This window comes from Corapipo altera, unplaced genomic scaffold (assembly GCF_003945725.1).
Source record: "Corapipo altera isolate COAL_440 unplaced genomic scaffold, ASM394572v1 1, whole genome shotgun sequence".
Taxonomy (NCBI): domain Eukaryota; kingdom Metazoa; phylum Chordata; class Aves; order Passeriformes; family Pipridae; genus Corapipo; species Corapipo altera.
The window spans coordinates 23,234,302-23,249,000 of NW_020884873.1; the positions used below are offsets into that span (position 1 = coordinate 23,234,302).

The following is a 14,699-nucleotide window of genomic DNA, read 5'->3' on the forward strand; positions in this document are numbered from 1 at the left end:
CTAACAAGCATTCTCTAGACTCTGCCTCTCCAGAACGCTTGATCTCATACTATGATATTGGCAGGAAGTAACTTAAGTATTTCCCAACATTTTAATGCTTTTACAGTTAAAACTGAGAAAAGAAAACCAAGTACGAGTGTCTTTCAATAGGTCAAAAGCTGCCAGGTAAAAGAAAAGAAAACTGGCTTGGTAAATTTTAAAGGCAAGGTTCCTGAATCATTCAGCACAGTGAAAAACCTTGTAAAATTCTACCCTCTTTCCAAAGAATTCCATGGTAAAACTCCATTGACATCAGAAGAAAGCATGTTGGATTTGGGAAGTGTATGCACCAGCAAACAGCTGCCATTAGCCCACAACAATGTGTTGACCTTATGTTTCCAGAAGAGGAAGGTATGGATAAATAGGCTGGTCACATTCTTTTCAAAGAGTTAGTGTGACAGAAGTATAAACAGTGAAGAAGTTAGTAAAGATAACTGTAAAAATATTTTGAAAGGACTCATGGCAGTTATAAAACAAAAATATTTCACTACCTCTGTTTCATTTGCTTCAGAAATGAGTGCATGTAAAATTCTCCTCCACCCTCCATTAAACAGCTGCTTGGTCTCCAATCTTTGGAGTTAATGAGAAAGACTACCGCATTTTTATGTGACCATCCATATCTTTATTTTCTACAGGTAATCTTTTATTCATCTATCTTCATAAAAAAGCGTGTTTACCTTTATCAGGAATAGTAAAACTGCTGTTGCCTTTGTTCTAAAGCCTCCACTGATGAAATGGGCATTTCTGTGGTCAATGTAACTGCTTTATAGATGGAGTGGGGAAAGTAAAGCAAGTTTCTGGCATTTACAAACACAGAGTCAAAGAGATTTGAGATTATTAGATTAAAAATGAAATGAGATCCACAGTTATCTAATGCATTCCAACCTGGTAAAAGGCAAAATTTTCATCTACACCCCAAGAAGGTGGAATTCTTCATATCATCAAATCTCCTCAAGGCATTGAGCCCTCACAGATGTTGCGTTAGGCTGACGGTTGTAACTACTCTTCTCTTCAAATCTCAAATGACTGGAGTTTATCCTTGTTGTACTTTTGGCCCTTGGGTGAAATATTGAGTTTAAACCAACAAAGCAGAGAAGTAAGATTTGGTTCATCTTTCCAAGACTGTCTGTTTTGTGCTGAAATCAGTGAAGTAATCTAGCAATTTAAAACACTTATGTGAAAAATCCAGGTTTCAATCACTATTTCTTACTGCACAACCAAAAATATTACCAGTCTTCAGGAAATATCAGCTATTATAAGCCATCTTTATATAAACTATTGAATTGGTCTTTGATACAAAGAAGGAAATTGCATAACTGATGACCAGATAATTTCCTCTAGGACTGTAGCAACTGAAGGATCTCTCTTATGATCACTCCTGGACATCTCTAATATGTTTATACTGTGATATCAATATATAAAATGCAGGGGGTATGTACCCACACTTGGAGGAAGCTTTGAACAGATCTGGAAATTTTGAGGTAGAATTGGGAGTTTTTTGTTCTTGTTGAGTTTTGCCTTTTGAATCTTATGTGAAACAAAACTGTTTGGCTGCTGGCATCACCAGCTCTGACATGGTTCTACTGAAACTATGCTGCCTGATAGATGAGACTGAAGCTCTGAGCTCATGGGAGGAGATGACTCTGCAGGAAATACCCTACAGCTCCAGGGTAACAAAACTGAGTGGAAACAATGAAGGCATGTCTACACGGAAGAACGGAATGTGTTGCAGGCATTCCCTGCCTTGGCCTTGCACATATTGGTTTCTTGGTATGAAGTAGTGCAGTTTTGGGGCCTGGCTACAATGACGTGGCACCAAAGTAGTGCTGAGACAGCTGGTGGGAATCTGCCTGGTTTTGGTAGAGCACAGCACCATGTTCCTGTTCCATAGTGTAGGTGCATGTGACTTTAGGTCTCCCTTCTTCCAATATCTCAAACGAATTTTTACTTGTTCCCTCTCCACTTACTGCTAGCTGAATTATGGGGTACAAAAATTTAAAGGAGGAAAATGTGGCTGCAAAGATATTTTATGAAGTTTCTCAAGGGATGCTTTATGCAACTGTTATATCCCACATAATTTTTAATAAGCAGGCTTTCATAAAGCAGATAATTTTTTTTAAATTGTGTTTGAAAAAAAGCAGAGTCCTCTGAAATAATTAAAAAGTGAATTAAGATGTGAAAAAGAAAAGAAAAAGTTCTGAAACAGGAGGTTCATTCTCTGCAAGCTTGGGATCTTGTATTAATATATTGCATAGTTGTGAAGAAAATGGCTTTCTATCTTTGCCTGTATGTTAGATGCTGCTGGAACACTCTGTTCCCTGCTCCCAGGAACACTTAATGCTGCTGGAAGTATGTGTACCCAGCGCTACATGGAAGAATTAAACGGCTCCTCCCACACAGCCAGGCACATCTCCTTTCTATTGTAATAGGGGAATCAAGCAGCTTTTGTTCCTCTGCCTTTGAAAATGCATCAGAGACAAACATGGGGGAAAAATGGTCAGTGTTTGAAGGTGCTGTTGAAAGCACAAAGCAAAAAAAAACTTAGATCACAAGGTCGGGGTTTTTTTATATTAATAAATGCTATGCATCTCTCTCTTTTTTTTTTTTTTTCAAATTAAAAATCTGTGTATTTCTTGCTTTGAATTGCACGCCTGTTTGAGACATCTGGTAAATTTAAGTTAGAACTGATGGTCTTATTTTATAGTGGTGTGCTTTTCTGCTGTCAAGATTTTTGTTTCTATTTCTATTAGGTCTTTTCTGACGTCCTTTAAAAAAATGGAGGAAAAAATTGTTTCTTTTTTGGTGAGATAATTGTGGATTACTGACTCAGCTTGTATTTAGGCCTCTCTCCCTGCTATTCCAGTGTTGACAAACATCATATAAGATGCTTGTATAAAGAGTCAGATAGTACTTGTTTTCTGTAAAACTAATATCATTAAAAAGCTAAACTTTTTTCCTTTTCTTTCTCTTTCTTTTTTTTTTTTGGTAGAAATAGGCAATTTATAAGCAATATAGGACAAAGTAGGTTTCTCAGTTTATGGTACATCTCTCAGAGAGGTGAAAAAACCAGTGGGAGCTCTAATATTCAAAGTCTTGGGTTAGGTGCTCTAAAATAACAATCCTGTTAATTTGCAATTATATGGATAATCTCATGACTGTCAGCTACATTACTCACATGAGTGAATTTAGTAAAGTTATTGAGTGTTCAGGTTTCTTCATCACTTCTGGGGAAAGAATTCAAGTTGTATAGGGACCAGCCAAAGAGCTTAATTTTAGGCATGTGACATGCAATACAATCCCGTTAAAGGGATGAATGACTACATTTTCACACAAGCATGATTGAAGTGTTCACACATAAATGCAGTTGAACAGCACTGTATATACAGCTACACAAACAAGTAAGAATGGTGTTTCTGTGATTTTAAATTTTTTTCCCATCTGATTATATCCAGAAAATCTGTCAGTACTCAAAGAAAGGTAATACATAGACTCTCAATGTGATGTTCCCTCTACCTGCCAAATCTGTCCTAGAGAATTAATTATATTAATTTTGTCCTGAGAATTCTGTCTGAGACTGATTAAAATGCCTGAGTTAATACCATTGCAAGGAGAAGAAAAAGCTGTAACAGAAGCAGTGCCATGACTACAAATGACAATGGGAAAGAGAATAAGTTGTGGCAAGTGTTGGCTAGGAAAAATGAAGGGAAAAAAAGATAAGTGCCTGCTTTTGCAGCAGATATTCATTGCATTGATATGCAGGATTTAGATAGACAGACCACAATGACAGGATAAAAAAAGGAGCTAAAATGAAATAATTTGATCTCCAAAGCCAGACCCTGCACGAAATGAAACATGCGCAGAGACATCTGATTTACAAACAAAAAAACCCCCATATCCAGCTCTGGTGGAGGGATGTTATAAGCGTAGTGAGGCAGGTGTGTATGTCTAGCTAAATATTACAATCACTGTTTTACTGTTTTTTTCTGTCTTAGTAAGCAAATAGTAGGTAATCTTTGTTGTCTGCGGAAGCCTAGCCTAAAATCTCCAGTGTTACCATTACAACATGTCCATGTTTTGCTATTTTGAGGTATTTTTGACACAGGCAGATTTGGTGAAGGTTTGTAGTTAGTATTTAATAACTGGTCCAATGGGGCCATCCATTTAAAAGTCTATCTGGTGCCCAAATCACAAATCTTATTTAATATGCTTAAGGAATTTTCATTACATCACTGCAAAACAAATGAAATTGTTTTTCTCAAATGTTTTCTAAAAAGGTTTTTAAAATTCTGTTTAGTTTTTTAACCACATCATATATCAAAGTACATAAAGGTGCAAATACTAAGGAAAAAGAATACTTGTATTTTAATGAAATTTACAACTATAAACTGCAGACACTCAGATTTTAATTCTAACAGTCAGGAAATACTGTTATAAAAGTATCATTAAATTTCTTGGGTTTTCCTTTGCCCAACCACAGGGTGATTGACAGCTCCATGCTGGCTGACACAGGCTGCTCTGTCACCAGACAGTGCCAGAGCCCATACAGAGCCACTATGGACAAGGGTGTTCTGAAATTATTTCAGGTGTCCTTAAACTTATACTGCAGGCCAGAAAAAAAAAAAAAACCCGAGAAGCAGAGAAATTTAAATCTCTTTATTATCCCTCCCATCCCAGTTTGAATATGAAAAACTACAGGAAAGGTTAAAATTTGTAATTCGAGATGACATCATCTGATTGTAGAGCATGACAACAAATGGTTAAATCATTCTTTTCACTTACAAGTTACTTTTACTTTAATATTACTGTTAATAACTCCCATTCAGGATTGCAATTTCTGATTGTTTATCTCATCTATATTAGTCTCTCCTGTTTTATTCATAAGTGCATACAAATGAAAAAATGTGTCTGGGTTTGAGACAATTTAGAGGGAGGGAGACCTCAGATACAAGTCTCCTCCCTTGGATTCAATACCCCTGGTTTCTCCAATACAGAGAGAGACCAAATACACCTGGATGAAAGTGAAAAAATAACTCTTTACTAAGAAGAAGTGCTAATTATAATAATAATACTGTTAAAAGTATTATTGGGTTAAACCAACCGAGGAAAAACCGATGAGAAACTTCCCAAGTCCCACTCACCAGACCAAATCAAGTTGGCAGCCAGCCTCCCCCACTCAGGAGAAACACATGTGGCCACAGCACAGAGACAAGATGGACACTCTTCCATGTGGCTCACTTCCCCCACACCTGGAAAACCTGGTGGGAATGGTTGGAGAGTCAGCACGGGCAGGACACAGCAGATAGCTGGGATTTGATACTGGTAGACACTGGTGGGTGCTGGAGTGAGGCTGCGGTGCCAGTACAGGCAGCTGGAGCAGGGCTGTGGATCCCCCAGGTGACTGGAAGGACCCACAAGACACCCGTCGCATCCCGTGATGAGTCTTCATTGTTACAGTTTCGCTGTTCGTTGGTGGAAGTGGTGGCCCAGTCCAGATCCATCAAGATGGTGGTGGAAGCCCCAGGTGGTGAGGGAAGTCTCAAAACTTAGTTATACATGCTCAAATTCAGGTGGGAACACCTTCAGGCTAGGCATAAATGTTCCAGGGAGTTATCACAGCTGACTCCTCTGTGTAAGGAGAAAGAAGCAGTACTCTGCTTCACAGGATCTGCCTCTTTCCTTATCTTGTTTAACACCCAGGTTGTAGCCTGAGGCACCTGGCCTGAGTGGCCACTCCGCACATTGTCAGCAAAGTACACTGCTGATTGAGCTAGGAACAGCAATAGTCCAGTCTCTTACAGCACCTGGGTGGTCACTGCAGGTGGTAGAATGTTTGAGTCATTAATCATTAGCAGTTCAGGAGGCAAAACACCAAAAAACCAAAAAGGCATATTTGGAGAAAAGGTGGATACCAGAATTTTTGTGTATCCAGGACAAAATGGATGATAATAATGGTTATGTATGACTCTGTGTTGTTATGTATGATGCTACGCAGGAGCTCTCTATTGATAGTTTGCCAACAATCTGGTTCTATTGTCTTCTGTTTTTACTGGATCCAAACTATGGTTACTTTGTTCAAAACAAGTGCTTCATGTGCTGCCACACCTGCTACTATCCCATTAAAGAAAAAAAAATCATCTTTATAAAAAAACCAGAATACTATGTTCTGAATTTGCTTTTTATCTTCTACATGTGCATGCTGTCACATGTTGTTTGCCTTCTGTTGAACCTGTCCTAGACAGATTCTGGTTTCTGCCACCTGAGGCTCACACTACAAGGAATATCTTCTTAGGAAACAGTCCCTTTGAAATCAAACTTAACTCCGACAGAGCAAGCCTTTTCCTGTATGGAGTAAGTGCAGCAGTTTTGTCATTTTAGGATGTCATGAGCTGAAATGAACGTGCAGTAGTTATAACCAACGCTGACAGTTTCCCTTTGCCCTTCTGAGTCTTTCCATCCCTTCTTGACCTTCCTGCAGTTGCAAAAAGGTTTGTTAAACAATTGCTGGAGTGCAGAATGGGACTTTGGCATATGGAACTTTTCTGATAGACCAATTTACAAATGCAGAGTGCATGAGTGTGTGTTCATGTGTAAGCATGAACATGCTGAAGGGAGAGGGGGGTTCCCAAAGTGGTCACAAATCAGACTTTTGCCCTTTCTCTGATTCATATCAGTCTATCTTATCCTTGCAAATGTGAGACTCCTCCTTCTGATTGACTTCTTCATCCCCCACACTTTTCCAGGATGAAACACTCACTGAGACAAACACTGCAGTTATGTTCAGTGTTGCAATGCTGGGTTGAGAGAAAGGCTTACAGTCGGAGCTGAAAAGCCCTTCTCCCCGTCTCACTGCAGAGTGCCGCTTTGCAAGTAGGCTGGATCTGTAAGACATTTCTGAGCCCAGGTCTGAGCTTGAGCTTGAGTCCAAACATTTCTTGTGGCAACACAATAGGAATGACTATCTGCTATCAACGCTTCAGGGAAAAAAAGATCCCTTAGGGCCATATACCCCTTGAGAGACAGATAAAGGCACTCACCCTACAGCAAGGGGGCTAGCAGCTGCTGTTGCTGTCTCTGTCTAAATGGAAGACATGCAGCCAAAGTCTTTCCAAGAAGGACTCTCATATCACCACTGTAGCTTGAGGAGCGTCTGCTTGAAAACTTTACATAACAATGTGTGAACTCACAACAAGACCATGGGGTCCTGTGAGGAGCAGCATGACATGCAGAATTGGCTACTGACTCTGGGTTACATCTGCCTCCTGGAACAGCAACTTAATGTCACTACAGCTGTCACTGCATATTCAAGGACTGAAAAGGGCTAAAACATTAAAAAATGTTTTAAGTATCCCAAGGAAAGCTTTCTGCAGAAAGAAGCAATCTATTGCTATATGTTTTCAGATACTCAAATGACAAAAATAATGTGGAATTTTGGTAACATCAACCTATGCTAAAAATAAACTCTATACATGAATGGATTGGTTTTGTATTTTATGTATTGCAAGCAGTACTCTTCAGCTAACAGGTGAGAGAAAGCTTATGCCAATCTAAGGCACATATACAGCAACTGTTACTTCTTTATTAGGTCAATGCCAAACAGTGCTAGGCATTATCTAGAATGGACAGTGAAACAGGAAAAGCACAGATCTAACGCTTTTCTCCACTGAAAGGATTCAACAAGATACCACATAAAAAGCCTGTAACATTTTCACACTTTCTTGCATTTCCTTATTCTGTCAGGAATAATTTCCCAAACAGGAAAAAAAATCCATGCTGAAGTGTGGTGTATTTATTTTCAGAACAAAATTTTTAAAAATCAAGTAGTTCTAATTCTTCTCCTTTGAACCCTTCAATCTTCCCACTTACTATAGAGAACACTCGGTAGCCTCCTTCAGGAAAAAGCTTTGAAAAGCAATATATATCACAATAGTTGCAGGGTGTGTATGTGGTACAGATAAAAGTATATTTCTATTACTTATTTCCATTACGCAGAACTCACAAGGTGCTAGGGTCCCTCCAAACCAATAGCAAGAAACAGTTCCTGCAAAACTACATGAAAGAAATGTTGTAAAGGTTGCATTGTATTGCTTAAAAGTTAGGAAATATCAGAAGCTGCATTGCCAGTATGACCTTAATACAACCCTTCTGTGCATATCCATTATGATCCAGTCTTTAATTACATGATCACATACTCTTTTTCTTTATTTTCTCTCCCTAGGGCCTCTGGTTCACTCAAAGTATCAGATGGGCTGAATAAAGCAGTTGTTAAATGGTTACATTTATCTTCTTCAGCATCCTGCCATTAAGGTATCAGTGAGTATCTTGCACTATTAACCAGGCAAACTGCCTCCTCTGTGTCTGGAGCTGCAAAGACAGGAGTAGACAGCTGGGGCCTGGCCAGAGAAAAAAAGAACCACTACATATATCCCAAAATGTACAGGTGCTGAAGAAGTTCAGAGCAACTGAAGAAGTTCTGGCATACTGGCAGCAATCTAAGGTAAAACCAGCAACAGCATGGGCAGTTTCTCTGATGCTCTCCACCGAAGCCCTATCAAGGAAAGTTTATTTTCCCTGATCCCGTGAGCTATATCCCAAAGTCTTCCTCGTTGGTAAGAGCCTGCATACTTTAAAGACAGGGATCTCTGGGAGCATTTCACAGGCTGGAAAAGGCAGCAGCTGCTTTGCTATCCCACCACAGCACTGAGATGGAAGTGGACTCACCGAGACTGGGAAAATTAGTCAATTCTCTGCATCAGAAGCTCCAGTTACCTTGTTCCCTCCTACAGATACAGACGAGGTCCTGCTGGCAGGCATCTCACAGAGCCTTGGCCTCAAAGTTACACTTGAACAGCTTGATGGCTGCAAGCAACAAAACCCAACAAAACCCAACAAAACCCAGTTCGTTCCTCATCAGTAGACTGGATCTGTATGCACAGCCATTTACCCTTTCCATAGGGAAGGGCTTCTTTATACATGCTGTAACTATTTGGAATCAATAGGAATCAATGAAAACTTCTTGATAGCTGAAGAGTTCTGAATTTATTGACATTGGAAGAGATTTGAGGGAAACTTTGATCAACTAGAAAGATTCTTGATAAAAAAAAAGATAAAAAAAAAATCTTTTAAACTTCTCCCCATCTCACAGAGCATTACATCAGGTGCACGTGGCCACATTATGTTCTTAAAAGCACAGTTCAAGAGGGATGATTCAAATCTGAACAGCCTTCCTGTCCATAGCAGTTATGGCTGGGGAGAACTTTTTAAACCTCGTGTTTTGGGGTGCTGCTATATAAGACCACATACCTACTTGGGAGTTCCTGAAACTCCTTCTGAGCATTTGATTCTGGCTGCAACTAAGCAGGAGAAACGAGAAAGTGGCCCAGATAATAAAGCTCAGGTCCAAGCAAATGTGACAAATATCATACTGTTTTTTGTTGGTTTTTTGAAGTATTTCTGGTAGTTAGTTTAGTGTAATTGTGATGCTCTAATGTTGCTTTTGCATAAGTGATAGTTTGCAGTAGAATGGTGGACCTTGCTGGGAAGGGGGAAAGAAGTATCTGCTGCTTCACAGTTTGCAAGCGAACAGCACATTCCAACCTACGAACAGAGCAGAAATTGCAGCTCTGGATATACCTCACATACGCTGTGGAAACACTGAGAAGAAAGGAGGGCTGGCACCTAAGGAGCAGCAAGAAGACAGGACAGGTTGGCATCTCTTCCATTCTCACAGGACAGAGGGACAGCTCTTGATTAGTAATGTAATACTCATAAAGTAGGGAGGGGGGAAAATAGATGAGATTGTGCTCTAAAACACACACCAAAATTTTTAGTATGCAGTAAAGCTGTGAGTTTAAGCTCTCAGGATTATCTTTTGAAGGTGTTTTGCAGATCTCCCTTGTGTATAGTGCCAAAGAGGGAGTCCCTTGAGGCTGGCAGCCTAAGATAAAATAGATCCTGCGTGCAGAGAAAAGGCCAAAAGCACTATACAGTTATACCTCTCACAAAAAAATGTACTTTAATATTTTATTAAAATTATTTCACATGTCTATTTTTATATATTTTATTACTAATTTATTTTAGTTAAAAAGAAATCTTAGCATTTAATTGTGTTATGTGTGCTTTACTGGGTTAATTTCTGATTTTTAACTGGAAGAATTGTACATGCAAATATCAGCATCGGGCTGTACTTCATTTGCAGCTTTGGATGGGGCAGGGCACATACCCTTGGGAAGGAATAAGCTTTCTATCAAAGAAGTTGCACTTTAGCATTTCTAATTAAAAAAAAAAAAAGAAAAAATATTTCTACTGTTTCTTTCATCTCCTCTCCAGTTTTTCAAAAAGGGCAACACAGCACTGGAAGGTCTGAGATTCACACTCTTCTTGGTAGTCACCAGCTGATACATCAGCCCTCCTGTCCACCCAGGGGTTTCTCCCTTCGCAAGGAGGTGATAGAAAAGCTGGGATAACAGTACAGTCTGAAGGGAGGACGTGCTGTTGAACAGCGTGCTCGAGGGGCGTGTGAAGACCAGATGTGTTTCTGCAGTGTCCGCAAAGGGCCAGGGCTGAGGTTTGGCCAGTGGCCTGTGAGGAGGCCCTTGCCCCTCTGAGCAGCGCGGCCTTTGCTTGTGCCCAGGGGCCACCAGCTGCCCAGGGAAGGACTCACTCTGCAGGAGGTGCCCGGGCGGAGACCTCGATGCGGGCACGGCCTGAAGGCCGCGGTTCACAAGCCTGAAGGGGTCAGCACGTCCGGGCTCCGAGGCCGCTGCTAACCGAGAGTTCCAATCGAGCACTCCCGGGCTCCGGGAAGAGCAACACGGGCACAGACACGTAACCGCCGCTGCCCGCGGGGATAAATAAACACGAGTCTGGGAGCACCCTCGTCCTGCTGCGGCCGCCCCCGCGCGGGGAGGTGCGAGCGCACGGACACAGGGCCCGCTGGGGCCGAGGCGAGCGGCACCGCGCCCGTTCCGCCGCCGCCCAGACTCATGCCCGCCGCGCCCTCGCTCCCCCCCGGCCGCACCGCCCCGGCGCTGACGTGGCGCCGCTCTCCCCGGATACAGCGCAGGGGCGCGCGGCGCGCTCCCGCCCGCTCGCGCCCCCGATGCGCGGGAGGACACAACCGCCCGCTCCGCACCGGCGCGCGCCCGCGCCCCGCCCACCCGGCCCCCGCAGCGCGGACACGCGCCCCCGCTCGCGCACCGCCTCCTGCGCGCGCCCCCGGCTCTATTTGTTTACAGCCGATTACGTCACCCGCCCGGCCGGCCCCGCCCCCCCACTTGCCGTAACGATGGTGCGATCGCCCGATTGGCAGCGGCGCGCCGCCGGCGGCCTGACGCCACTTCCGGCCAGCGGCGCCTATAAGAGGCGGCGGGCGAGAAGAAGCTCTCTTCGCCCCTCGCTGCAGGAAATGCGGGGAGCGCTGCCGCGGCTGCCGCTGCTGCTGCCGCCCCCCTGCCGCAGGAAGAGGAGGCGGAGGCTGCCGCCCCCGGGATGTGATCTGGGCTCTGCCGCCTGCTCTGCGCCCAGTTAGAGCCGCGCCGCCCCCGTGCTCGTCCCGCCGCTCGCCCCGCGCCCCGTCCCAGCCCATCGCCGGCCACCCCGGAGCGCTGGCTGCCGCCCGCCGCCGCCTCCATGCATCCCGCCCTGTACACGCGGGCCAGCATGATACGTGAGATCGCTGCGGCCGTGGGCTTCATCTCCAAGTTCCTGCGGACCAAGGGGCTGATGAACGAACGGCAGCTGCAGACCTTCAGCCAGTGCCTGCAGGAGCTGCTGGCAGGTGAGGGCGGCGCGGGCGCGGCGGGAGCCGCTCCCCCACCTCGGCCGCGGGGCCGTCTGCTCGGACAGGCCCGGCGGGGGTGCGGGAACCACCGCGCCCCGCGGGGGAGGCTGGAGAGGGGCAAAGGGGCAGATCGGCCCCTCCGAGGGGCTGGAGCCGCCGCGGGGGCCGAGTGGGGCTCCGCGGCCGTGGCTCGCCCCTTGCGGGCACCCCCCCCGTGCCGAGCCGGCCCCGGCGGTGGGGAGACAGGAGCGGGCTGTAGACAAAAGGGGCTCGGGCGTCGCGCAAGCAGCTCGCCCCCCTGCACGCACACGCAATCTTTGCCTCCCTAGACAAAGCTTGCGAGCATCCTGGGCTTGAGCTCCGCTCCAAGGGCTCAAATCGCCCCATTTCCAGGAGGGAAAACACTCCAAAGTTGCTTTTTTTTGTCAAGTAAAATTAATCGGTGAACGGTGAGTTGGTTCCTCTTTCTTCTGGAAGCATCTCAGCCACCCGACAGCTCCGGTCGGGAAGAAACACCGAGGGTTTTTTCGCTGCCCTGTGGGTTTTGTAATCCAGAGGCTATGTCCCAGTGGCTTGATAGTGGCTACAAGTAGTCTCAGGGCGATATGGTTTTGGGTGGGATAAAACTCCTGAGGTAAGTGAAGTCCTTGGTTTCTCGCCATGGAAAACAGGCTGGGAAGAGTGATGGTGAAATACAGCTTGAGTCAGTCGGTAAATGCTGCCCGGCTCCTTCCCTACTTATTTTTGGGTGTTCTTGGAATGTGAGGAGCTAAGCATGGATGTGATCTCAAGAGGATGCTGGAAGGGTGCTTTTTTTCCCTTTCTAGTTTGTGAAGTTTCAAAACCCTTGAGTTTTTCTGCTATATATGTAATCATTTCTGTATTTTTATATATGTTTCTGTGAATGCCAGGAAGTTGCATTTCACTTCATTGAGATGGTGGACATTGTATACAGTAGCACAAACCAGTAACTTTGTATGTGAGTGTTTCCCAAGGGACTCTGGGCTTATGTAAATCATCAGCAGAAATAAAGGTTATAGTGACTTTTGAGGACACTTGGTGCTAGAATAATAAGCTTTTTAACATCTTGAGGTGTGAAATTTGCAAGAGAACAATAATTTCTGCGTGTATCTTTTAATACAGAATTAAGGAGGATAATATTTGTTTTTTATTTTATAGAACATTATAAACACCACTGGTTCCCAGAAAAGCCATGCAAGGGATCAGGTTACCGATGTATCCGGATCAACCATAAAATGGATCCTCTCATTGGACAGGCAGCACAGCGGATTGGATTGAGCAGTCAGGAACTGTTTCAGCTTCTTCCGAGCGAACTCACTCTATGGGTTGACCCGTATGAAGTGTCCTATCGCATTGGAGAGGATGGCTCCATCTGTGTGCTGTATGAAGCTGCACCAGCAGGAGGTAGCCAAAATAACACCAACATGCAAATGGTAGACAGCAGAATAAGCTGTAAGGAGGAACTTCTCTTGGGCAGAACTAGCCCTTCCAAAAACTACAATATGATGACTGTATCAGGTTAAGATATAGTCTGTGGATGGATCACCTTAAAATGGATGGATAAATTTGGTTTTTACTTTGGGTGGGCACCTCTGGGGATGGATTATGGAATTTAAACCATGTCACAGCTGTGAAGATCTGGCACACGTTAGAGTGGTATACTTTAAAGTGACAGTGCCATAGTTTGGACAGTACCTTTCAGTGATTTAATAGCCTGTGAGTCAAAATGATAGCAACTTGCTAGGGAATAAGAAGATCTAGGAAGGGTCAGTTTCTCCAAGACATCTTACTTAATTTCTACACCAATTTTCAACCCCAGTCTGTGTTTATAAAGTGATTCTCTGCAGTAGGTCTTGCAGAGTAAATTTGCACTATTACATTTATTAATTGTTAGCATTTTTGGCAGCTCAGTAACAAGACTTATGAACACCATAGTACTGGAAATTTTATTTTTCAGACTTTTACCTAGCACTTACAGATATGTATAAATGTACATAAGAGAAACTAGTAAGAATGACCTGGGGAGAAATGGTCAGATCTTTACATTGGCCTCAAAAGTAGCAAGTGATCATTATCTGCCATGGCAACAGGCTTTAAAAAGACCATATAAAGACACTGTCTGAACTGTGGTGTTAGCACCAGCCAGCTATCTGTACATTTGCTAGCTTGTAGTTTTCTAAGACTGAGTAAACTTCTTATTTTTAGAAAGTGGAGGTCTGGTTTGTAATTTCCTTGTTCTTAATTGGGTAAAAGTCTTTTCCACAAACCACCATCTATTTTGTGAACTTTGTTAGTCATCTTTTATTTGGTAAATTATGAACTGGTGTAAATTTGTACAGTTCATGTATATTGATTGTGGCAAAGTTGTACAGATTTCTATATTTTGGATGAGAAATTTTTCTTCTCTCTATAATAAATTGTTTCCTATCTTGGCATTTTAATTAATCTCTTGTCGTGATTACATAGGATCAGTTATAAATTATTTTTGTCTCACAGTAGAAATAAAATAGGTACCTTAAAGACTTAAGAACATCAATGGCATCCTGATGCTAGGGAACACTTGGTACAGACCTGGATTAATGAAGACCTCATATATTAATGCTTGGGAAGTTCAGGGGAACACAATGATGTACGTGTCACTTTAAACCTTTTAAAATCAGTCAATGTGGAAATAACTCCAGGGCCAATAATTCCAGGATATAAGGAAAAGGTACAGAAATAACATCCACCAAAGATGACTTGAATAAATCCAGAGGATTAAAGTTTACTTGGCTTCCTGATGAAGGATATAGCAAACCTAAATGTCCATTTTGACCTACTTGCTCACAAGTTCACAGTTCTTCCCTGATGGATTCCCTGC

The 14,699-nt window shown here is 43.2% G+C and overlaps 1 protein-coding gene across 1 annotated transcript; it reads left to right on the forward strand.

Annotated features, from left to right (window-relative positions):
- Positions 1–11,427: 11,427 nt before the first annotated feature.
- BTG1 (BTG anti-proliferation factor 1) lies at positions 11,428–14,280 on the forward strand. The gene is made up of 2 exons (XM_027661374.1): positions 11,428–11,815; positions 12,998–14,280. Exons 1-2 carry the CDS (start codon positions 11,668–11,670, stop codon positions 13,360–13,362), a joined length of 513 nt encoding a protein of 170 aa, XP_027517175.1. The 5' UTR covers positions 11,428–11,667; the 3' UTR covers positions 13,363–14,280.
- Positions 14,281–14,699: the final 419 nt, after the last annotated feature.